The sequence below is a fragment of the Ahaetulla prasina genome, chromosome 14 (assembly GCF_028640845.1).
Source record: "Ahaetulla prasina isolate Xishuangbanna chromosome 14, ASM2864084v1, whole genome shotgun sequence".
In the NCBI taxonomy this organism is placed as follows: domain Eukaryota; kingdom Metazoa; phylum Chordata; class Lepidosauria; order Squamata; family Colubridae; genus Ahaetulla; species Ahaetulla prasina.
In genome coordinates this window covers 15,455,416-15,480,900 of record NC_080552.1, presented here as the reverse complement: position 1 = coordinate 15,480,900, position 25,485 = coordinate 15,455,416, and the positions used below count along the sequence as shown (strand labels likewise).

At 43.0% G+C, this 25,485-nt stretch overlaps 1 protein-coding gene across 1 annotated transcript in view; it reads right to left on the bottom strand.

The window, feature by feature from the left end:
- The window catches only part of BMERB1 (bMERB domain containing 1), a 30,928-nt gene extending 5,694 nt beyond the window's left edge, over positions 1-25,234 (bottom strand). Inside the window, exons 1-5 of the mRNA XM_058157852.1 lie at positions 24,850-25,234; positions 6,640-6,763; positions 5,240-5,313; positions 2,826-2,940; positions 1,635-1,717 (exon numbers count right to left, since the gene is read on the bottom strand). Coding sequence (XP_058013835.1) covers positions 1,635-1,717; positions 2,826-2,940; positions 5,240-5,313; positions 6,640-6,763; positions 24,850-24,961 — 508 coding nt within the window. The 5' untranslated portion in view covers positions 24,962-25,234. The remainder of the gene's footprint in view (positions 1-1,634; positions 1,718-2,825; positions 2,941-5,239; positions 5,314-6,639; positions 6,764-24,849) is intronic.
- Between the last annotated feature and the right edge of the window lie 251 nt (positions 25,235-25,485).

Below are 25,485 nucleotides of genomic sequence, written 5' to 3'. Positions count from 1 at the left end.
GTCCAGGCTCAAGCCAGGTGACTGGCAAACAAAATAGACTTTTCCTAGCCGTCCAGCACAGAACCCCAAGCACAGCCACGGGAAAAGCCCAGCCGAATTGCTAATGGGACGAAAACTCCGTGCCCACTTGACTGCTTGAACCCCATTACACACCCGAGGGTTACAAGGGGAGCTAGAAAAACAAGGAAATGAGCATAGGCGACCGGGTGTGGGCCCGAAACTATGGGGACGGCCCGAGTTGGGTCGCCGGACAAGTAACAAAAGTAACAGGGCCAAAATCGTACGTGGTAGAGCTACCAGACAACCGAGTGTGGCGGCGCCACATAGATCAGTTAAGGAAACGAATAACTGACCAAACCAAACCAACAGAGACAGGTAATGACCAATACCACTTTGAATCCACAGCTGACAATGACCCGGGGGAGGCGCAAGACTTAGCTGAGGTTCCAGAGTTCCAGCGGCGCCATCAGGTCCCCGAGGGAAACAGCAAGGAAAATTCCAAAATTAATCCAAGGCCGGATGGCCAAGAAAAAGAGTCGGCCAATAATCCAGAGCCCGATGGCCTAGAGAAAGAGCTGGGAGGAGAAAACAGCCCCTCCGACCAGCTCAAAACACCACCCAGAACTGAACCGCGCAGGTCAGAGAGAACTAGGAGACGCCCAGGTTATTTGCGTGACTACGTCGAAAAATAACATGTGAATAAATATGTAAATAAGACCAAGTGTTTTCTGGGAGGGGAGGAGTGTTATGTATTAACAGTTGTGCCTTTAAATATTTGAGCGGGAAATCAGCACGTTGCTGATTGGACGAAGCCTCCAGCAGAACTGTATAAAAGGAGAGGTTTTTGCCCCAGCCTGTTGCTGGGTTCACCCTATATTAAAGAGCTGTTGTCACTACCCTGGTCTCCAGCCTCGTTACTTCCCGAACTTAACAATAAGTGTTGTGGTCCGCCAGCAGCCTGCGGAGCTGGCAACGCAGTCAGATAGCGATGAGGCTGAGGAAGAACATGGGCCAGTCCTGGAGGCTGGGGAAGGCCTGGATGAAGGCTCTGCGTCGGAAGCAGAGGTGGGGCCATCGGGGAGTGATGTGCAGACTCCAGAGCCTCCAGAGGCTGACGATAGTGAGGCAGAGGAACAGGAGGAGCCTGTTCCTAATGCACGCATGAGAAGAGCTGCCAGAAGGCAAGAGCAGCTAAAGCAAAGAGGATGACTGGGGAGTAGGGCCAAGAGATGATTGGCCCCTCCCATAAGGCTTAAAAGACCAGCAACGGCATTTGGACTCTTGGCCAGAAAACAACGTTGATAGCTTCGTCTTGTTTCATTTGTTTTGTATCGGTGTCTTCTGAACTTTTGCCAGTAAAGGCCTTTGGGAGATTGCCTAATTGGACCAAGGTTGGTGATAGGACTGAGGAATTGTGTTGAGAGGAATTTGCTTTAATTTAGTTGGACTACACTGAGAATGAGTTAATTCTCAGCTGTTCTAATAAAGTTTGTTTGTTTTTACACTGATTGAGTTTCCTACTATTACTTGGGCCTGGGCCACAACAATAAGCAAGAAAACCACATTTTGGTTAATTTTTCTATATGAAAGAAACCTTTCTTTTGAATAATTTGGGAAAAGGCATGCAAACTTACTGGTTGGAGACTGTACAACACAGTCCAAAGGTTTCAACTTAAGTCGTAGGAAGTCAGCTATCTCTTTGTCCTCTTCCTTCTCTCTGTTTCAAAGCAGAGTAACATACTATTAGATTTTGTTCTGCTTTATTATTATTATTATTATTATTATTATTATTTTAAAAATTGAATTGCACAACCCACGAACTTGTGGGAAAGGAATTGGAAAATTCCAGCCAACATCAAGAAAATTCTAGCAAGAAAAGATCGACACGGATAAATTTTGTAACTTTTCTTGATAGTATTTTTGTTGATGTTGGCTAGAATTTTCCAATTCCTTTTCCACAAGTTCATGGGTTGTGCAGTTCAATTTAGTTATAAACATGTGTATGGAGTCAAATTAGGAAAAACTGGGGCAGCCATCTAAATTACCTTGAAAAATATTAATTAGGTTTGGTTTGGATTGGTTTACTACTTGGATTGACTGGATTAGGATGTTTTGTAATAAGTCCCAGAAGAAAATAATATTGTTTGGCCAGGAAAGCTGAATAGAGTACAGTAGGGTAGGGTAGAGTACGATAGGGTAGGGAGAAGAGAAGAGAAGAGAAGAGAAGAGAACTTGGAGGTCTTCTAGTCCAACCCCCTGCTTAGGCAGGAAGCCCTACACCACTTCAGACAAATGGTTATCCAACATCTTCTTAAAAACTTCCAGTGTTGGAGCATTCACAACTTCTGGAGGCAGGTAGTTCCACTGGTTAATTGTTCTAACTGTCAGGAAATTTCTCCTTAGTTCTAAGTTGCTTCTCTCCTTGATTAGTTTCCACCCGTTGCTTCTTGTCCTGCCCTCAGGTGCTTTGGAAAATAGCTTGACACCCTCTTCTTTGTGGCAACCCCTGAGATATCAGAACCCTGCTATCATGTCTCCCCTAATCCTTCTTTTCATTAAACTAGCCATGCCCAGTTCCTGCGACTGTTCTTCATATGTTTTAGCCTCCAGTCCCCTAATCATCTTTGTTGCTGTTCTCTGCACTCTTTCTAGAGTCTCCACATTTTTTTTACATTGTGGCGATCAAAACTGGATGCAGGAGTCCAAGTGTGGCCTTACCAAGGCATTACAAAGTGGTATTAACATTTCACATGATCTTGATTAAGACCATGAAGTCATCAAGAGCTGAGGTCAGTTTGAAGGTGCTTCATCTGAAGTTCTCTTACCTTAATCTCTCCACTTCTGCATCGTCAACCAGAAAGTCTCTTTTCTGCACTAAGTTGTGGATTTTCTGGATCAGCTCATCCTCTCTTTGATTCTGAAGCTTTGTCTTGTCTTTCTCTGTTTAAGAGAGAGAGAGAGAGAGAGAGAGAGAGAGAGAGAGAGAAGCGTCTATGGAGATTCTTATTCACCCAGGTCTGATTGTCCCCAAGAACACTCATGTCTTCCATGTGGAGCCATGTTACAGCCAATGCAAATGTTTCTCCAAATTGCTTCTATTGCATAATAAGGCAAATACAGGAAGGTGACATGTCTACTAGCTCGGCAAAAGCAAAACGCAGCACTTCACTCATTGCGCAATCAACAAAGAATTGTTTGTTTTGCAGCTCAAAGTCACAACAAAATGACAGAGAAAGCATTTTTAAGGTTTCCAGGAACTCTTCCTATTTTTTTAAAAGAGAGAGAGAAAGAGAGAGATTTTATGCTCACAAATGGCTAAATGGGACTTAGACAAACTACAATCTGGAATTCTTCAGTTGTTATGTATTGTATATAGGGCTGTGGTGGCGAACCTATGGCACATAAGGGCCTCTGGTGGCTCAGACTGGTAAGACAGTCTGTTATTAACACAGCTGCTTGCAATTACTGCAGGTTCAAGTCCCACCAGGCCCAAGGTTGACTCAGCCTTCCATCCTTTATAATGTTCGTAAAATGAGGACCCAGATTGTTGGGGGGCAATAAGTTGACTTTGTATATAATATACAAATGGATGAAGACTATTGCTTGACATAGTGTAAGCCGCCCTGAGTCTTCGGAGAAGGGCGGGATATAAATGTAAATAATTAAAAAAAAAAAATAATACATGTACCCAAATTGGTACATGAAGCAATGTCTCCCGGCACGCGCAGCCTTGCCTGTTTGTCTTCCAGGTTTCTGGCGTGCATGCACACACAGTGATCAGTTGTCCTTCGCCTGTGTGGTAGTGCTGAAAACTGGTGTGCGCTGTTGTCAGGTGCGCACTTGCGCCAGAACCCAGAAGTTTGGCTTTTCCGGAGTACGATCTCTTCAGGCGCACGGCAGTGCCAAAAACTAGCCTGCACATGCTCACTGGCCAGCTGATCATCGGGCCGGCATGTGCGTGTCGTGTCCCACTCCTCCGCTGACGGCTGGGTCAGGGAAATCCGAATCAGGCTTGCCTCTGCAGCTCTGCCCAAAGTCCTAGCAAAGTCCTCAGAGCAGGCAGGAGACCAGTAAGTGACTTCAGCAAGATAAGTTCGACTTTGCCTGACTCAGAGACTGCCAGAAAGCAGATCCTTTATATAGGCCATGGGGTGTGGCTCCATGACTCAGCACTCATTAAGGCCTGCCCCTCCCTTCCTTCTGTTGCCTCCGCCTCTCCAATCTTCTGATGCGAGGGTCACTCCAATCAGCTGTTGTTGGGAGTAAACCCTCCTCAGGCTCACCTGCTGTGGAGGAGGGGGAGGGGTCTAGCTGCTCCGTTTGCCTGGGCATGGAGTCAGGGCTGGGGGAGGGAGATGCTCCTTCTTCTGCAGTTTGTGTGGGCATGGAGTCAGGACTTGGGCCGGGAGGCATACATTCCTCAGTGTTCGGGAGCAGGTAAGAAGGCCCCGGCTGCTCTGAGGGCGGGCAAGACACAACAGTGCGCTAGAACCCAGAAGTTCAGCTTTTCCAGAGTGCGGTGCCAACGAGCATGTGTGCATGCAATGTTTCCCCCAGACAAGGTTCACCATCACTGATATAGGGTATACAGTAGTTGTCAGTTGAAGTTCTCATTCTGGTCTTCTGTTGGAGCAGGAAAATACTATCTCCTAGTTGGTTATTTGGCTGATCAGTTTCATATATAAGGAGCTATGTCAGCCACGTACAATGAAATTAAATGCCCTCTTCAGTGTACATTATAACTATAAAAATAAAACACGAACACACATCCTTCACGTTCTATACAATTAAATTGAAAATCCCTGATATTGCTTTAAAATTGCACGATACAGTAGAATTCAGTATAGTTACTGCTCTGGGATAGAAGCTGTTTTTCAGCCTATTTGTCCTTGTTTTTATTATCCTGTACCGGCTGCCAGAGGGTAATAGTTCAAAAAAAAAAAGGTGTCCAGGATGAGATGGATCTTTAAGAATGTTCTGAACTTCCTTAAGGCAGTGGGAGCTATCAAGCTCTTCCAAAGAGGGGAGAGGGCAACCAATGATCCTCTGAGCAATGACGTTAACCCTCTGAGGTGCTATCCTATCTGCCACTGTGCAATTGGCAAACCACACACAGGTGCAAGTAAGCTAAAATACTCTCTACGGTGCAGCGGTATAGAAAGTCACCAACAGGATAGTTTTTTAGAATGATTTCCACTCATTCCTACACACATCGGAGTCACACCCACAAAGCCATTACCTGAGATGGCGACTAAATTCTGCAGCTCTTTCTTAAGGGTCATGATGTCTTTGCACAACTGGATGTCGTCCATCCTAAGAAATGGGAGAAGAAGAGGCTGTTTTAGGTGGCATCGTAGAATTGAGATCCTCCAATCCAGTCCTATGCTCAGTACAGCTTAAAGTACCCCCAAACCACACTGATAACCGACCACTTTGCCCTTTTCTTTGGGATGTGCAATGAAAAAGAGTGCAACACCCTCCCAAGTAATTTCAGATTTAATTTAATTTAATTTAATTTAATTACAGAGGAATTATTGAGTCTGTCATCTGCATCTCCATAACTGACTGGTTTGGTTCTGCAACCCAGCAAGACAGACACAGACTTCAGAGGATAACTAGAACTGCAGAAAAAACAATGGCTACCAACCTGTCTTCCATTGAGGACCTGTCTACTGCACAAGTCAAAAAGAGGGCTGTGAAAATATCTACAGATCCCTCGCATCCTGGACATAAACTGTTTCAACTCCTACCCTCAAAACGACGCTATACGGCACTGCACACCAGAACAACTAGACACAAGAACAGTTTTTTCCCAAATGCCATCACACTGCTTAACAACTAATTCCCTCAACACTGTCAGATAATTTACTAAGACTGTATTACTATTATTCTTCTCTTCCTTCCTAGTATCTATCGCTTCCCACTTATGACCATAACCATGTTGTTCGTATCTTTCAATTTATATTGATTTTATTTGTTTCCTAGTACAATTTGTTAAGCTTATTAGTAACCTTGACTATCACTAAGGGTTGTATCTTTTTATTCTTGATGAATGTATTTTATTCTCTTTATGTACACTGAGAGCTTATGCACCAACGACAAATTCCTTGTGTGTCCAATCACACTTGGCCAATAAAGAATTCTATTCTATTCTATTCTATTCTATTCTATTCCATATTTTACTCTATTCTCTAATCTAATCTAATCTAATCTAATCTTCATTCCATTATTCTATTCTATTCTATTCTATTCTATTCTATTCTATTCTATTCCATATTTTACTCTATTCTCTAATCTAATCTAATCTAATCTTCATTCCACTATTCTATTCTATTCTATTCTATTCTATTCTATTCTATTCTATTCTATTCTATTCTGATCATTCCCAGACTTTCTGCTATGCCTGTTTTTGCATTCAGATGCAAAATAATGCTTTAAATTATTCAGGTTGAATGTTAAAAAAAAAGTTCCTCAGATTAAAAGCAGTTCATGGAACAACTACCAATCCAGAGAAAACCAGGTTAGAAGCTGGTCAGATTTTTTTTTTTCCTCCAAGGGGGTTCAACAGCCATTTCCAACTCTAGCATTCCATGTCCCGATTTGAATCCTGATTTCCCAGAAAAGCTACTCTTAACTTACATGAATCTCAGTTCTGATTCTCGCCTGACCAAGACTTCCCGGAGTCTTTGAATCTTTCCCATTTCCATCTCTATCTCCTCTGGCATCATGGTTGTTTCTGCCATTGAAATGATGTCGAGTTGATCTGTGCAGAGATAAGGGAGAAAGAAAAGGAGAGAATTGGTGAAGGAAGGCAAATAGACGTGTCCCAGGATATCATTGCAGGATCCAATCTGGGTCAGTCACTGGGACCAGAGCAAGGGTGAAATCCAGCAGGTTCTGACAGGTTCTGGAGAACCGGTAGCGGAAATTTTGAGCAGTTCGGAGAACCAGCAAATGCCACCTCTGGCTGATCTGGGCTAATCCCAGGCCATTCCAGCAGTGGAATAGGATTCTCTTGAAACTCCCCCCAAAAGTGGTGTTATTAGCCATTAAACCTCAAAAATACACTTTTCCCAAAAGGTTTCCACAATTTTGGCCACTACTGTAAACAATTAGAGACTTTTTAATCTGGGAGACTTCTATACAATCAGGTGCCACACAAAACCAACCAACCAAATGATTATTTGGTCTCTGAGTGTCGGGTGCAAAAGATATGAAAAACTGATTTATTGCTACTCATGTGATGCACGGGGATGATCTCGACAAACGGTTAGCACCTGCTTGGAGTTAGCTAAGAGTCAGTGAAATTCAAGGAAAGTTGAACTTAGTTCGCTTGTGGCTATGTAGGGATTCTAGGCTACTCCCTCTTTTAACTCCACCCCAGGTTCTTCCGTTCCTTCTCCTATACTGACAGTCACAGATAATATTACCAGTGACTAGTGTGGGTTTGAAAGAGACAGTGGGGAAAGATCTCCTTGGGAGTAATTGAGGATGGCAGAGATCAGACTGAAGAGAGGGAGTAGAAATAGTTCTGTCTTTACATGAATATTCTCAAATGTTAGGGTTAGGGTTAAATTCTTCCTCCTGTCTCCCAAGGCCATCCTCACATACAAATGCAAAAACATATGTGAACACCAGGTGGCATTAGAAAGAATCAGAAATGTCTGATGCTCTGATGCCATCTAATGGTCATCCCGAGCTTGCAGATGATATGTCAGCTCCATCATATCTTTGTCTTAACCATGAAAATCTGTTTTAGATTTGCTTTACATCACAAGCTAAGATACAATGTTGACTTTCGCTTTTTGTTTTATATAGGGCATAAATCACAGCCCAGAGCTAAGTAGTTTAATGCACTTATTTCTGAGAATTTAGACATACTGCCAAAACATACAAATTCTTGGCAGTTTACAGGGTTCATAAATAAAAGCATAAACCAGTTCCCTAAATACAGTAAATTAAAACAAATGCTAAAATTAAAATCAGGATACACCAAGATTAAAGTAGGCATTGCAAAATTCCGGGTCTTTATGAAGATGCTTAATGAGTTGTGTGAAGCCAACCAATTATGGATTATTCCAGAGACCATCACCGCAAGTAAATAAACCATAGCTAAGTGGGATATATGAATCAGCCACATAAATATCCCCAGTGCAAATAAAACCAGCTACTCTGAAAATGTTAATTATTCAATAGATCATTTCAAACACCTCTTGGCGCCATTTTTCTTCATATCATGAACCCAAAGAAATGTATATTTGGGGGGCAACGATCATGTCAAGCCATAATTCAGTTCATCCATAATTGATGTCCATGGGATGCTGAAGCTGGGGGGGGGGAAATAGTTGAAAGAAAACGTGGTTGGTGGAATTGAAACATTATATGTTTATACAGGCTTAAAACTCTGAATGGCATACGGGCAGGAGAGAAGGCAAGGGAGAAACATATGAAGAAATTTTGCAGTCCAGAATGTAGACATGGAAGGGACCAAAGATAAAATCTATCTGTTGTGGCCTATCAGCTGCAGGCCCCTCCAGCAGCCGAATTAGATGAGGAGGAGGAGACGTGGGTGTCAGGGTCAACATCAAGGCAACCTGAGAGCTCCAAGGGGAAGCGGGAATGGAGCTGGCAGAGAGAGAGAGGCAGAGCCTGGGCCTGGGCCATCCATCAGCCCTCAGATGGAGAGCCAACAGCTCCCAGGTCTGGAGGTGGCTGATGAGGAAGAAGAGGAACAGCTGCGCCCAGTGCCTGACGCGTGGATGCACAGAAAGCAGAGGAGAGGAGAGCACTGGAAATCTATGGGCTGATCCTTGGGAAGGAAGAGCCACCACTGCTAATGAAGCTCTGGGGATAAAAGGCAGCGGGCGGAGATGAATAGTTATGGCAGACAATAGTTGTGGCAGAATCTTTTGAGTTCACTTCAGAGGGTTTGTAAAGTTTGGGGAGCTGGGTTAGAATCCTTGAGTTTTTATCTTTAAAAAAAATATATCATAAAATCACTTAGCACGACTGGGTTAACAACTGCCTTGCTTAGCAACGGAACTCCTGCTCCCAGTTGTGGTCAAGGACTACCTAGAAAGCATCAACCAGGTCTCCAAGGGTTGGGAGCATTTAGTCAATCTGTCTTTCCAGTTGCATTGGATAATTTGGTCTTGCAGTCCATAGCTGTAACTGGACAAGGCATCCCACCCACTCTGTGCTGTGATATATTTTCTGGCCTGGCTCAGGAATGTGAAATGTTAAGCTGGCAGCTATGAAAGGGAAGCAATAAAGCAGCTTGCCGTTTGCTCGCTTCTCCCCCTTGTCATAGGACTTTTATCACTGACTGCTTAAGATGATGGGATTTGGTTCATGTGTATTTAATATATTCTGGCAACTTTATTCTGCTGATTGGAATTCTCCTAACTGATGCAATAGCACGTGCTTGCAATTATTCCACCACATAATGCCTTCTGATCTGTTTTCCATTGATTTTTTTCCTCTCGGCCTTCCTTGGGAAATTATTGTCCCTTTTTTCATCTTGATGGGGAAATCATAAACCGAAAATCTACCATCACCAGACTGTGAAAATATGCCCGACCACAAGAAATCAACGAAGAGTTAGAATTCGTTGTATTCATTTGTATTTTTACAGCGGCGAATTTCCTGCTAATAACTGATTTCTCTTCAGAAAGAAGAGAATTAATTCTTAGAACCAAGAGTCTTTCCGATGTAGACCAAAAGAGACAAGGAGATTTCCCTCCTTCTAGATCTAGCTTCAACAGATGTTCTGGAAGGATTCTTAGGAACAAAGAACGTGAATATATGATGGTGAACCATCCTTAAATCTATCAGCTATTGTATATAAACAGGGACCAAACTCCTAACACTGATGATATTAGCTACTTGGGTAATGAAATGTCAGCAAGCAAACAACCAAGCTCAGAGAATACCAAGGACCCAGTAGCGGTCGTCCTCCTCCTCTTCCTCCCCTTCCTCCTCCTTTCTGCAAACCCCACTCCTCCTAGCACTGATGATGTTACCTAGCTGGGTAATGAAACATCTACAAGCAAACAACCAAGCTCAGAGAGCACCAAGAATCTCACAGTTCTCCTCCTCTTCCTCTTCCTCTTCCTTCTCCACCTCTTCCTCCTCTTCCCCCTGCAAATTCCATTCCCATCTAGCACTGATGATGTTACCTAGCTGGGTAATGAAACATCTACAAGCAAACAACCAAGCTCAGAGAGCACCAAGAATCTCACAGTTCTCCTCCTCCTCCTCCTCCTCCTCCTCCTCCTCTTCCTCCTCCACCTCTTCCTCCTCCCCCCACCCCGCAAAATCCATTCCCATCTAGCAGTGATGATGTTACCTAGCTGGGTAATGAAGCATCTACAAGGAAGCAAGTTCAGAGAGCACCAAGGATCCCACACAAACAGAATGCACAACTTTAAGAAGTGAATTGGGCAAAGCTCAAAACCTAGTTTTGAAGGAAGGCATACATTTAAAAGAAAGAAAAAAAGACTAGGCAAAACTCATCCAAAGCTCTTCTGGAATGCTTGTATCCGACCATCTGTGATACAAGCCAGCCGTAGAAATGTTATTGAGTGGATTAAACTATATAATAACATAATGAGCAAAGAGTTATCTGGTTCTCCATGGATTTCTCTAATAACATTCTTGGATGAAGGCACCAGGAGCTGAGCTCCCATTGAAGATTTTACTTTTTAGCTTTAGTAAAGTAATTTCTCCCGCTGGCAACTTAAAGTATTGACTAGAGCCTGTCGGCCATCGTTGTGCTGAAAATAACAATAATGAGGAACAGCTTTATGCCCCTTCAGTGACGACCTACTGATGCTTTGAAGATGCTATGAAGTAGGGATACCACCCAACGTTGTTAGGGAGAAATTACTGTCCGTGGTCCTGAAAATGAGAGCTCTAATAACAACCATAAGGAAAGCTGAGCGCCAAAGAATTGAGGCCTTTGAACTCTAATGCTGGAGAAGACTCCTGCGAGTCCCATGGACTGCAAGGCGATCCAACCGGTCAGTCCTAGAGGAGATCAACCCTGACTGCTCTTTAGAAGGCCAAATCCTGAAGAGGAAACTCAAATCCTTTGGCCACCTGATGAGAAGGAAGGACTCCCTGGAGAAGAGCCTAATGCTGGGAACGATGGAGGGCAAAAGAAGAAGGGGACAGCAGAGAACGAGATGGCTGGATGGAGTCACTGAAGCAGCATGAGATTAGATGGACTCCAGAGGATGGTAGAGGACAGGAAGGCCTGGAGGAATGTTGTCCATGGGGTCGCAATGGGTCGGACACAACTTAGCAACTAACAACAACAAATAGCACTCAAACCAGAGGTGGGTTGCTCCCAGTTCTGTCCAGTTCTTGTGAACTGGTAGTAAAAGCGGCGGAAGGGTCTGCCCACCCACCCAGACATCATAATGGATGATCTGTGCATGCGCAAAAGTGCACATGCATGAGCAAAACAAGCACACACATGCATGCTCTTGTTGCAAACTGGTAGTAAAGGTAAACTCAAACGTCAGACTTAAAAGGCAGGGGGGGTTGTTTCTGTTTGAGCATGTTACTGTTTTATGGTTGTTACTGGCTTTACTGGTGTGGTGAGAGGCCCAGAGTTGGTTAGGAGTGTCAGCCATATTGTTTAAGATAGACGAACGCCCACAATGGAAGAACGGATGGTAAAGATGCCAAAATTGACTGTTTTAATCAAAGAGTTTATAGGTGGTCCTTAACTTACGTTGGTTTGGTGACTATTCCAAGTTACACCAGCACTGGAAAAACGTCCAGTCCTCACACATACAACCCATGCAGCCTCTCCATGGACGAGTGACCAACGTTTGATTGCTTGGCATCTGCCGTGTATTTGCAATGGTTGCAGAATCCTTTGTGACCTTCCCAGCCAGCTTCTAGCGAGCAAGGTCAATGGAGAAAGCTGGATCTGCTTAACGACCGCATAATTCACTTAGCAACTGCCATGTTTTGGTTAAGAACCGTGGCAATGAAAAGTTTCTAGAATTGGGCGCGGCTGTCATCCATTGTTCATGCCACTGATGGCTCTTTATAGTCTTGATCATAATCCCAGCTAGTGACTCCAAAAATAGATCGCATAAAGGAATTCATGCAAGCCCTAAATGATTGAAAGCTTCCAGCTTTAGCTACGGATCATTTAATCTTGTCTGGTTTCTCCACTGTCTTTACAGGAGGTGAAGGCAGGTTTGATGAATGAGAGCCAAAAGAATTTTCAGCAGCCGTCCCTTAATAACAAATCTTCCATCCTGCTCTCTTTTTCGGGTATTTATTTTTTTTCTGAAAAAGCAGCTTAAATGCAACATCTTTAGATGACCTCATTGCTGCATGAACCGGTCTCTCTGCTGTTTCTATTACCTTTAATAGATATTACAGGGCATTGTTCCAACTTGGTTTTATTATGTATTAATTATTGCTCAATTTTCAATTGCTGCTTATGGTTGCAACTTTGATTTTGATGAGGGGGTGGTGTTGGAATACTTGGGAATAAGTGTGTGTGTGTGTCCGTTTATCCTGAGCTTACTCACTGAGCCTGGCTGAGCTTGTCGATCAGAAAGGTCGGTAGTTCAGTGGTTCGAATCTCTAGTATAGCTCTCCTGCATGAGCAGGGGGTTGGACTAGATGGCCTCCAAGGTCCCTTCCAACACTGTTATGATTATTATCCAAACGAATGCAAGAATCAATTTAGTAAGGAATTAAGTCTGGAATCAAGAAAAACGAAGTCTCATTCGTCATCTTCAGGCTTCAGCTTCGTGCTTCTGGGAGCAATGTGTGACTACAGCTGTTTCTTCCTTTTAACTGCTAGTGGGGGTTTGAACTGATTGGGTGGGAGCTTGGCTGTGCTCTGATTGGATGGGGGGTTTTTTGTGCTCTGATTGGCTGGGGGTGTGTCCTGTTTGGGTGGGGGCTTGGTTGTGCTCAGTTTAGTCTGTGTTGCAGGGGGATTTGAGCTGGTGAGCTGCATAGCTGTTGTTTGGCTTTGTGGTCGTGCTACATCTTCATAGTAGGTGTCAGTCTGCTGCATGTATGGATTGGAGGGGTTTGAAATGGCTAATGTTGCAGCTGCGGTCTGGCTTCTGGTCCTTGGTCGTGCTTCATGATCAGTGTGGGTTTGGGTCTGCTTTCTGGGTGGATGTGCGGTGGTGACATCCTGTGTGGACCTCGTGAGTGTGGGTCTGGTGTCATTCCTCGTGTTAGGGACTCGTTTGTCAATAAGGGCGGGTTTCCAAATGGCTGGTAGGTGGGAGGTATCATCTCGTTTGTTCATGCTGTGTGGGCGTTTTTCTATCTCAATGGCTTCTCTGATTATTCTGTTGTTAAAGTGTTCAGTTTTGGCGATAGTTCTGGTCTTTTTAAAGTCAATATCATGTCCTGTGACTTTAAAGTGTTGGACCAGGGAAGAAGTTGGTTCCTCTTTTTTGACTGAGTTCTTGTGTTCTTCAATGCGTGCACTTATTCTTCTGTTGGTTTGCCCAATGTATGTGGTGGGGCAGGCGGTGCATGGGATTTCATATACTCCTTGATTTTCTAACTCAATTTTGTCTTTGGGGTTTCTTAGGATGGTGGATATTTTTCTGTTTGTGCAGAATGCTGTCTTGATGTTGTGTTTGTGGAGGATCTTGCTGATTCTGTCTGTGGTGCCTTTTATATATGGGAGGAGGGCTGTGATCACACATTGCTCCCAGAAGCACGAAGCTGAAGCCTGAAGATGACGAATGAGACTTCGTCAAAACGTCGCCAAGACACTTCCAATTTTACACGGGAGAAAACCCGAACAACCAAAGACCTACATACAAACACCCGTGTTGCCCTGAGTTATTTAGAAAAATAAGTTTGGAGATGATAGATAGATAGATAGATAGATAGATAGATAGATAGATAGATAGATAGATAGATAGATAGATAGATAGAGATAGACAGACAGACAGACAGACAGACGATGGACAGAGACAGACAGTGATATATATGTGTGTATGTTTGTGTATGTATGTATGTATATATATGATAGATAGATAGATAGATAGATAGATAGATAGATAGATAGATGATAGATAGATAAATAGATAGATGAGAGAGAGAGAGATGAGAGAGAGAGAGAGATGATAGATAGATATAGATAGATTGATGAGAGATAGAGATAAAGAGAGAGATGAGAGAGAGAGAGAGAGATTGAGAGAGAGAGAGAGATGATAGGTAGATAGATAGATAGATAGATACATAGATAGATACATAGATGATAGAGAGATAGAGATAGAGATAGAGATAGAGGGCTAGATTGATGAAATTAGAGAGAGAGAGACATTTATTTTAAAAAGCCCATGTATTTGTGCTGCAATCCCCATCCAACATACAACCCAAGATACTTTAAGAGCATATGAATTTACCTCCTGTTTTATTGAACAGGATCTCTTGAAAGCTACGTTAGTATTTTAGCATATTCTTTTTTTCTTTTTTTTAAATAAGACCTATTCTTATTTCACTGCTGGCTGGCTACCGCCATGGCCATTACCCAGACATGCTCAATTGGTCTTCTTTGGCCTCCTTTGCCTTCCCTGTAAGCATTTCCCATCTCCCAGACCATGAAGAAATTTACTTTTCCAGCAGTGCTTGGGAGTTGCCGGCACCGTCGCCTTCACAAAGAATGGAACACGCAGCTTTCATTTCAGACCTGATTGCCTCCATTTAAGGTTATTTGATGCAGAATTTAATTGCTTTCTTTTTCACTCCAGGTGCTTAGCCACTTCCAAGGCAAATGAAGGCACCCGCTCAATAGAACACCTGCCGGTGGATATTTTACGGATGTGAAAGGGAGTTTTGCAAAAAAAACAACAACAACCCTCCACTTTTGGTACCCAACAAGGCATCACGCTTGCTTTATTTATTGTTGGTGTTTTGACCCGGCTTTTCCAAATGTTACAACTCTTATCTAACAAAATGAAAATCAGTGGTGAAAAAAAGGAAAGTTCTACATTTAGGCAAGGAAAACCAAATGTACAGGAGGTTCCTTGCTCAATAGTAGTAATGGTGAGAGGGATCTTAGAGCCCTAGTGGACAGCCATTTAAATATGAGCCAGCCGTGTTGCAGCAGCTGCCAAAAAAGCCAACACAGTTCTAGGCTGCATCAACAGAGGGATAGAATCAAGATCACGTGAAGTGTTAAGACCACTTTATAAAGCCTTGGTAAGGCCACACTTGGAATAATGCACCCAGTTTTGGTCGCCACAATGTAAAAAAGATGTTGAGACTCTAGAAAGAATGCAGAGAAGAGCAACCAAGATGATTAGGGGACTGGAGGCTAAAACATATGAAGAACAGTCGCAGGAACTGGGCATGGCTAGTTTAATGAAAAGAAGGATTAGGGGAGACATGATAGCAGTGTTCTGATATCTCAGGAGCTGCCCCAAAGAAGAGGGAGTCAAGCTATTTTCCAAAGCACCTTAGGGCAGGACAAGAAGCAATGGGTGGAAACTAATCAAGGAGAGAAGCAACTTCCAACTAAGGAGAAATTTCCTGACAGTGAGAACAATTAATCAGTGGAACAACTTGCCTCAGAAGTTGTGAATGCTCCAACATTGAAGGTTTTTAAGAAGAGATTGGATAACCACTTATCTGAAGTGGTGTAGGGTTTCCTGCCTGAGCAGGGGGTTGGACTAGAAGACCTCCAAGGTCCCTTCCAACTCTGTTATTTTATTCTATTCTACTCTTCACCTCGCAGGGTGTTTTTTTTCATACTTTTGAGGTACAAACATGGAAATTACAGGGGGTTGGACTAGAAATTACTTCTAGTCCAATCCCCTGCCTAGGCAGGAAACCTTTCACACTTCAGACAAATGGTTATCCAACATCTTCTTTAAAAACGTCCAGTGTTGGAGCATTCACAGCTTCTGGAGACAATTAGGACCCTCAACATTAAGAAAACTAAAATCATGGCATCCATCCCTTTCAATTCCTGGCAGATAGATGGTGAAGAAATGGAGGTAGTGACAGATTTTATTTTCCTGGGCTCCAAGATTACCGCAAATGGGGACTGCAGCCAAGAAATTAAAAGACGCTTGCTCCTGGGGAGGAAAGCTATGGCAAATCTAGACAGTGTACTAAAAAGCAGAGACATCACCCTGCCAACAAAAGTGAGTATAGTCATGGCTATGGTTTTCCCAGTTGCAATGTATGGCTGTGAAGGTTGGACCATAAGAAAGGCTGAGCGCCAAAGAATTGAGGCCTTTGAACTCTTGTGCTGGAGAAGACTCCTGCGAGTCCCTTGGACTGCAAGGCGAACAAACAAGTCAGTTCTAGAGGAGATCAACCCTGACTGCTCTTTAGAAGGCCAGATCCTGAAGATGAAACTGAAATACTTTGGCCACTTAATGAGAAGGAAGGACTCCCTAGAGAAGATGCTGGGAAAGATTGAGGGCAAAAGAAGAAGGGGACGACAGAGAACGAGGTGGCTGGATGGAGTCACTGAAGCAGTAGGCATGAGTTTAAATGGACTCCAGAGGATGGTAGAGGACAGGAAGGCCTGGAGGAATGTTATCCATGGGGTCGCGATGGGTCGGACACGACTTCGCAACTAACAACAACAACATATTATCCATAGAGGTGATGATATGCATGCTGGCTGGGGAATTCTGGGGTTTGAAATCCAATCCTCTTAAAGTTGTCGAGGTTTTTTTTTTTTAAAAAAAACACACATTGGCATAATAATCCAATGAGTCATTAAGGCTAGAAGAATAGTGGGTGAACAGTTAGAGCCATGTAAGGAACTACAGAAAATGGTGGATAGTTCTAATGGTATGTCGAGAGTTTCTATAGCCCCAGTTTAATCCTTGGTTGTAAAATGAAGGCAAAAAAAGAAACAGATGCTTTGTCACAGCTGGCCTTTGCAGGCTCATTCCTGGGCCGAATTGTGCAGCCATGCGTGGCGAGCAAAGCCTGTGAAACAACAATAGCATTAATTTGCACCACAGCATGGGCACAGATGAGCCTCCTCAAGCAACCGTCTTGCTTCAGCTTGGCCAAAGTCATCCCTTGCGTTTGTTCATTGATGCTCTTGCGGGAATTTCTCCCCCCAGTGCTAGCCTCTTTTTAGTGTTAAGAAATAAATATTGTCTTTTGTCTATCCTGGTGCACTCCTTATTCCTCTGCTTTTGAGAAGTTTTTGAGAAGATTTAAATTTAATGTTAACCGCTTCAATCTTGATTGCAGAAAATATGACTTCTGTAACAGAGTTGTTAATGCTTGGAACACACTACCTGACTCTGTGGTCTCTTCTCAAAATCCCAAAAATTTCAACCAAAAACTGTCTACTATTGACCTCACCCCATTTCTAAGAGGTCTGTAAGGGGCGTGCATAAGAGCACAAACGTGCCTACCGTTCCTGTCCTCTTGTTTCCTTTCATTATATCCAATTAATATAGTTATTGCAAGCTTATGCTTATATATATATGCTTATATATTATATAGTTACTTTCATGCTTATGCTTATATATACTGTTGTGACAAAATAAAATAAATAAATAAATAAATAAGTTAAAAAGTAGTTTTTCCTCTGTTTTTTTATTACAGGTTGTACTTCACTTACGATCACAATTGGGAACGTAGCAATTTTCATTGCTATGGTTGCTAAGGGAGTCGTGTGAAATTTTATGACCTTTTTTTCCCACAGTCGTTAAGCGAATCACAAAGGGGGGGAACAAAAAAACCAAAATCAAAATTGGATTCCCTCTCTCAAAAGCAGCTAGAGAACTGAAGGGAAAAAAAGGGGATTTTCTTGGATCCCAAGCGTGTCAAAAATGAATCGGATGTCACATTGTCTTCCCCCCAAAAAATCCATGTGTTCTTCCAGAAGGCCAGATCCCCAGGGGGTTCAGTGAGATACAATTTTGCCCACTCGTTCCTTGAATCTTTCTTCTGCCAAAATGCACAAAAATCTGGAAAGTTTTTAAACACAGCGTCATGGTTGACAACGGTAATGGGAGGGCGGGGGGGGGGGAGGAAGGAAAGCGCTGGAATGTAAGGGGAATTTTGGGAAGGAAATTTGGAATGCGACTGAGAGCATGAAACAGACCCAACAACTCAAGGTCACCCAGCTGGAGAAGCCCGAGGCGGACGGATCATTCTCAAAACAAAGAGAATGGAAGTCATTGGTGGACGATTCACAATAGGAAGTCCAAAGAAATTTTTCCAATGTTGTTCTTGTGCGAAATTGTCAGAATTGGCTTTTCTACTTCCGCAACCACATGGAATCTTCAGGAAGGGAGGGAGGGAGGGAGGGAGGAAGGAAGGAAGGAAGGAAGGAAGGAAGGAAGGAAGGAAGGAAGGAAGGAAGGAAGGAAAGAAAGAAAGAAAGAAAGAAAGAAAGAAAGAAAGAAAGAAAGAAAGAAAGAAAGAAGTAATATGATCCTTGTCTAGTTTACCTCAGGATGCCAATAATGATCTGGCCAACTTTTTTAATTTGGTGTCTCAAAACTCCAAAACACTGAGCCAGCTCCTTGGGATCCAAAGCTATCTTAAGGCTTAAAAAGAATTAAAAAAAAAAAAAAGATTAACCACCCGCTTGTCATGAAAAGCAAATCCTGTGAAGAGATTCCAGGCATCTTGGTCAAAGACGGAAAGTCTCAGCAGGTTCCAGACACGGGTATAATCAATCGAATAGAATAATAAACGATGACATCTTCTTCCCTGCACCTCACCCCGTAATCCCCATTCCAGCCAATCGTTTAGAACACATTAAAACTGATTGCTCTTTTCAAACAGGATTTTAAAAAAAACAACCCAATAACAAACCACAAACCCTGATCAATTATTCAGGCAGCGGCTTTTTGATCTTGTCGAAATAATCAGTTCTCAAGAATATCCAAGAAGGGTCAGCTACCTTTCATGTTATTCTGGCATCTAATTTTTTTTTTTTTTTTAAAATGATTTCCATCACCAAGGACTTGAGAAAAGACCAACACACACAGCAAGATGAAAATTGGGGAAGAAGGGCAATCTCATCGCACGTTCTGTGATTTTCAGGTTCAATTGGCCCATCCATTTGTTACAGGAGTAGCCAAAATTGTGGAAACCTTTTAGGGAAAGTATATTTTCTAAAACTAGCTAATAACACCACTTTTGGGGGGAGTAGTACCATAAAGTCATATATCAATGGAAAGATAATTTAATCAAGAATGTAATGCAATAACTTTGATGGAAGGATTTGCTATTGGAATAGCAGTGACAGGATAAAGAAGAAAAGTGAAAAAAAAGAGATATACAAAAATTATTCCTGTGTCAATTAATCCTCAATTGGGTAACCTTTAGAATGAATTATGGCCTTACAAGGTCTTCCCATGGGGTGAACCAAATCTTTTAGTTCTGCAGCTGTTCTAATGTGAAACCAAGATTGAAGGATTGATTCTATTAACTGGGCTTTATTGCTGGGTCGCTTCTGACTAACAAGTTTCTTTAGTCGGCTCCATCGATTTTCAATTGGGTGAAGGTCTGGGCTATTCCCAGGCCATTCCGGCAGTGGAATAGGATTATCTTGAAACGCCAAAAAAAGTGGTGTTATTAGCCATCACACCTCAAAAATACACTTTCCCCAAAAGGTTTCCACAATTTTGGCCACGACTGTAAATATCCAAGGAGAAAGAATATATTTGAAGGATCGCTCCTATTTTCACTCTGTCACCCTGTAAATTCCTGCAAGATCTTTGGAAGAACAGAATTTCTCATTTCTAAGCCCTTATTGGTTGAAAATCAATTTAGGGAAAAGCAAATTCTTGATAGTATTCCGTTCTATTCTTTTTTTTTTTTCCTATGTGTTTCCTATCTGGTCTTTGTCCCCTACTTTTCAATAGTTTCTTGATTGTTTTGATGTAATTATAATCCTCATCAACATTCGTTTAGTGGCCGTTCCAAGCTACAGGCTTTTGCCGAAGACATGATCCTATGCTTTTATCATATTAAATCATGTAAGTAGTAAAATCGTTGAACTGAATGCAACTCCTCCTGATTTTGGGAACACGTTTGTATAGTTTCCTGGCAACCATATAAAAATGGTTTGCCATTACTTTCTTACTTCTCTGTCTTAGTCATCTCCCATTTAAGAGCTAACCATGGCTACACCTGCTTAACAGTTTTGGGGAGATCAGTCAAGCTCCGCATTGAACAAGCTGCAAAATTACAAGAATTGCAGAAGAACAGAGATGGAAGGGGCCTTGGAGGTCTTCTAGTCCAGCCCCCTTATTTATTTTATTTATTTTTTTTATTTATTTATTTATTTATTTATTTTGTCACAACAATATATGTAACTATCATACAGAAAGGTTATATAGTATATAAAGGTATAAGCATATATATATATATATATATATATATATATATATATATATATATATATATATATATATATATATATATATATATATATATATATATATATATATATATATATATATATATATATATACGTTTGTGCGCTTATGCACGCCCCTTATGGTCCTCTTAGGAATGGGGTGAGGTCAATAGTAGAAAGTTTTTGGATAAAGCTTTTAGGATTATGAGAAGAGACCACAGAGTCAGGTAAAGTATTCCAAGCACTGATGATTCTGTTACAGAAGTCATATTTTCTGCAATCTAGATTAAAGCGGTTGACATTTAGTTTAAATCTATTGGTTGCTCTAGTATTATTGCAATTAAAGCTGAACAGGAAGGACATTACAATAGATGATTCTATGAGTTAAACTTAGGTCTTGTCGAAGGCGATGGAGTTCCAAGTTTTCCAAGCCCAGGATTTCAAGTCTAGTGGGATAAGGTATTTTGTTGTTTACAGAGGAATGGAGAACTCTTCTTGTAAAATATCTTCTTGTAAAATATCTTGCCCTTCTCGAGCAAGATACCATTCCAGACAAATGGCTGTCCAATCTCTTCTTAAAAAGCCTCCAACGATGGCGCACCCACAACTTCTGGAAGCAAGGCATTCCACTTATTAATTGCACTGTCAGGAAATTTCTCCTTAGTTCTAAGTTGCTTCTCTCCTTGATTAATTTCCACCCACTGCTTCTTGTCCTGCCCTCAGGTGCTTTGGAGAATAGCTTGACTCCCTCTTCTTTGTGGCAGCCCCTGAGATATTGGAAGACTGTTATCATATAACCCCTAGTCCTTCTTTTCATTAAATTAGATGTTGGATAACCCTTTGTCTGAAGTGGTGTAGGGTTTCCTGCCTAAGCAGGGGGTTGGATTAGAAGACCTCCAAGGTCCCTTCCAACTCTGTCATTCTGTTATTCTAGTATTCTGGGTCAACCTATTCTCCAAAGCACCCGAAGGCAGGACAAGAAACAATGGATGGAAACTAATCAAGGAGAAAAGCAACTTGTAACTAAGGAGAAATTTCCTGACAGTGAGAACAATTAACCAATGGAATGGCTTGCCTCCAGAAGTTGTGGATGCTCCATCACTTTTAAGAAGAGATTGGACAACAATTTGTTTGAAATGGTGTAGGGTTTCCTGCCTAAGCAGGGGGTTGGACTAGAAGACCTCCAAGGTCCCTTCCAACTCTGTTATCCTATTCTAAACTAGACATGCCTTACCTCTACGGAGGAAGGGATTGCATCCGAGCTGCTTCCGTAAAATCTATGCTACCCAAAACTTTGGTAGCCCAATTTTTTCCCCAGCATCTTCCAAACAGGCACAACAACTGGCAACCTTTTCAACCCTGAAGATGGCAGAGGAATATATAGCATGCTAACCTTCATTGTCCCAAGAAATGAACTTTCGACTCGGAGGTTCCTTAGATCACTTTTTCTTTTCCATTTTAGGGGTTTAAAACATTACAAGGGAGGAAGGGGAAAGGATCAGGTATCGGTATTCCCAGGTTGTTTTGATTCAGCGTGTCTTGAAATACTTTTTTCACCCTCAAGGCAAGCTTGACTTAACCGCAAGCATGCATTTTTCTTGATGACTAGATGGAAATGATCTGCCCTAACCTATTTCCCCGGATGATTTTGGACTTACAAGTCCACCTATGTTCCTGGAATTCTCAAGCAATCCCCCATCAACTTGTTCTGCAACCCAACAAGAAAGACACAGGCTTCATAGGACAATTAGAACTGCAGAAAAAATAATTGCTACCAACCTGCCTTCCATTGAGGACCTGTATACTGCACGAATCAAGAAGAGGGCCGTGAAAATATTTACAGACCCCTCACATCCTGGACATAAACTGTTTCAACTCCTACCCTCAAAACGACGCTATAGAGCACTGCACACCAGAACAACTAGACACAAGAACAGTTTTTTCCCGAAGACCATCACTCTGCTAAACAAATAATTCCCTCAACACTGTCAAACTATTTACTAAATCTGCACTACTATTAATCTTCTCATCATTTTCATCACCAATCTCTTTCCACTTATGACTGTATGACTGTAACTTTTTGTTGCTATCATTAGGGTTAAATTGCAACCTATGACCATCATTTGTGTTGTAAATGTTGTACCTTTTTCTTTTTTCTTTTTCTTTTATGTACACTGAGAGCATATGCACCAAATTGGACACCATTCCTTGTCCAATCACACTTGGCCAATAAAATTCAATTCAATTCAATTCAATTCAATTCAATTCTATTCTATTCTATTCTATTCTATTCTATTCTATTCTATTCTATTCTATTCTATTCTATTCTATTCAGCGTGTCTTGAAATACTTTTTTCACGCTCAAGGCAAGCTTGACTTAACCACAAGCATGCATTTTTCTTGATGTCTAGATGGAAATGATCTGCCCTAACCTACTTCCCCAGATGATTTTGGACTTACAAGTCCATCTATGTTCCTGGAATTCTCAAGCAATCCCCCATCAAAGTACAAAACAACGCTAACCCAGCTTAGCTTCTACAATCAGCCAAGGATCCTGTAAAATCAGTGGTCAAATCTAAACCGGTTTACTACCAGTTCGGGCACGCTGCACGCACGCACGCACAGAGCGCATCACGCACCAAATGCGAGGTGCGTGCGCAGCGCACGCCAAAAGGAGGCATGGGGTAAGTAGAACAGCACGCACGGGGGTGGGGGGGGCGGGAGGTGTTCAGCTGTGGCGTGTGATCTTTTTTTTTAACTTTTGAAAGCATTTTTTTTTACAACCTATTCTCCCTATTCGCATTTTTTTAACAACCTATTCCAACCTATTTGCTCTTCAAAGTAAAATAAAAGGTTCTGACGATCGTGCGGCTCGGCTGTCATTGTCAGAGCCTTTTTTTTAACCTTTTAAAAGCATTTTTTAAAAAGAAGCGGCAAGCGGGCGAACGGGCGATTGGGTGGGCATGGGCGGGGGGGGGAGCAGGAATTTTTGCTACCGGTTCTCTGAACCACCGGCCACCATCGTTACCGGATCGACTGATCCGGTCCGAACCAGGAGCATTTCACCCCTGTGTGAAAATTAGGATTTTTTTATCCCACCCTCCAACACCCGTTCCTAATAAAGGAAAATCACATTAGATCTTGTCGATGGAGATTCTCAATCGTCCAGGTCATGGTTGTCCCAAACGAGCTTTTTTCCAAAAGTCCAACCGGACTTTCTTGGGTTGTTATTGTTGTTTTTTCCCTTGAAAACGTTTGGCTTCTCCTCCAAGAAGCTTCTTCGGTTCTCCTAAAGAACATTTCCTTCTGCTTTAGGGGTCACGAGATCGAGATCGATCACAGTCAGGGATCTTCCAAGTGCAGGGGAGATAGAGGAAAACAAAGACCAAATTGTGAAGGTTACCGGCTGAACTGGAGAAGCTTCTCGGAGGAGCAGTGAGTGGTTTTCAGGAGGTGGGGGACGGGGACACCAAGAAAGTCCACTTGGCTTTTTTTGGGGGGGAAGCGCCTTTGGTACCTTAGATCTTGTTTCTCTGCTAGCTTTCGCTTCTCCTGTTTATCAAAACAAAACAAGATGCTGCCGAGAGTGGATCTCTTTGACTCTTCCAAGCGGCTGGGACAAATTCTCCGGATTTCTTCTCAAACCAGAAGACCAAACCGTTTTGTCACAAAACCCACCAGAAATATAAAGGGGGTCTTCTAAGTATAGGGAAGGTGGAGAAAACAAAGACCAAATCCTGAAGGTTACCAGCCCACTGAATCAACCCTCTCTGATTAAATCCACAAACACACACACACACACACACACACACACACACACACACACACCATCTCCTTAGGGATGCTAAGAGGCATATCTTCAGTGCCCAACCCTCACCCAAGAACGAATGTGTGAATTTCAAGATTTCTGAGCCACCCAGGAAGGCAGAAACTGCCCTCCCTCCCTTTCCTTTTGTTCCTAGGAAACCAACAGGACAAGACGGGGAGGAAGAGCGATGGGTTGTGAATGTCACCATCTCTTTCCTTTCAAAGTGCTGATGCAAACAGCTGGCTGGTGTTCCTGCCTGCCTGCCTGCCTGCCTGCCTGCCTGCCTGCCTGCCTGCCTGCCTGCCTTCCTTCCTTCCTTCCTTCCTTCCTTCCTTCCTTCTTGCCTGCCTGCCTGCCTGCCTGCCTGCCTTCCATCCTTCTTGCCTTCCTGCCTTCCTGCCTTCCTGCCTGCCTGCCTGCCTGCCTGCCTTCCTTCCTTCCTTCCTTCCTTCCTTCCTTCCTTCCTTCCAGCCTGCCTGCCTTCCATCCTTCTTGCCTTCCTTCCTGCCTTCTTGCCTGCCTGCCTGCCTTCCTTCCTTCCTTCCTTCCTTCCTTCCTTCCTTCCTTCCTTCCTTCCTTCCTTCCTTCCTTCTCCTGCAGGCACACATTTCCCATTTGATTTGGCCGGAGGGGTGGGGATGGAGTGGGGCAAACACATCCAGTCCCTTCCACTTACTTTTCCCAAGCCCATCGGCGGGTTGTTTCCATTCCGTCTCTTTCACCGCCCCGTAGCTCCTCAGAGGTTTCTCGGCTCCTAAGCTGCTGGAGATGGATTGCTTCAGCTCCATGCTGTCGGAACACCACCTGGGCACCCCGCTTGTTCTTCAAGATTTCGGGCTGGCCTGGGACCCACTTCCTTTTTAGTCCATCCCAGCTGGAGCAGAAGAGAAGAGAGAAGAAGAGACACGCAGGGTGGAGAAAGAAGGCAGAAGGGTCGCTCGGTCTGGTCTTGGAGTAGGGTGGGGGCGTTGTTGTGGGTTGTTGTTGTATTGTGTGTGTGTGTGTGTGTGTGTTTTCCCCCTTTAATTTCCTGCTGCTACCAGATTGGCAAGCGCGGCTGAGCTCACTGCATCCTTCCCTTGTGTTGGTACCCTAGGATGGGGTTGGGGGGAAAGAGAGAGAGAAAGAGAGAGAGAGAGAGGTGACAGGAATGCAGTGCGCAGGCTCAGAGTGGGTAAGCCCCCCTCCCCCACGGCCCAAGGGACACACAGGGAAGGGAAGGGGAAGAAGGCAAACAATGGGATGCAATTAAAGTGGATCCAGAAGCCCAGGAAACAGCCTTGACTGTTAGGCAGATGTAAAAGAAAGAATA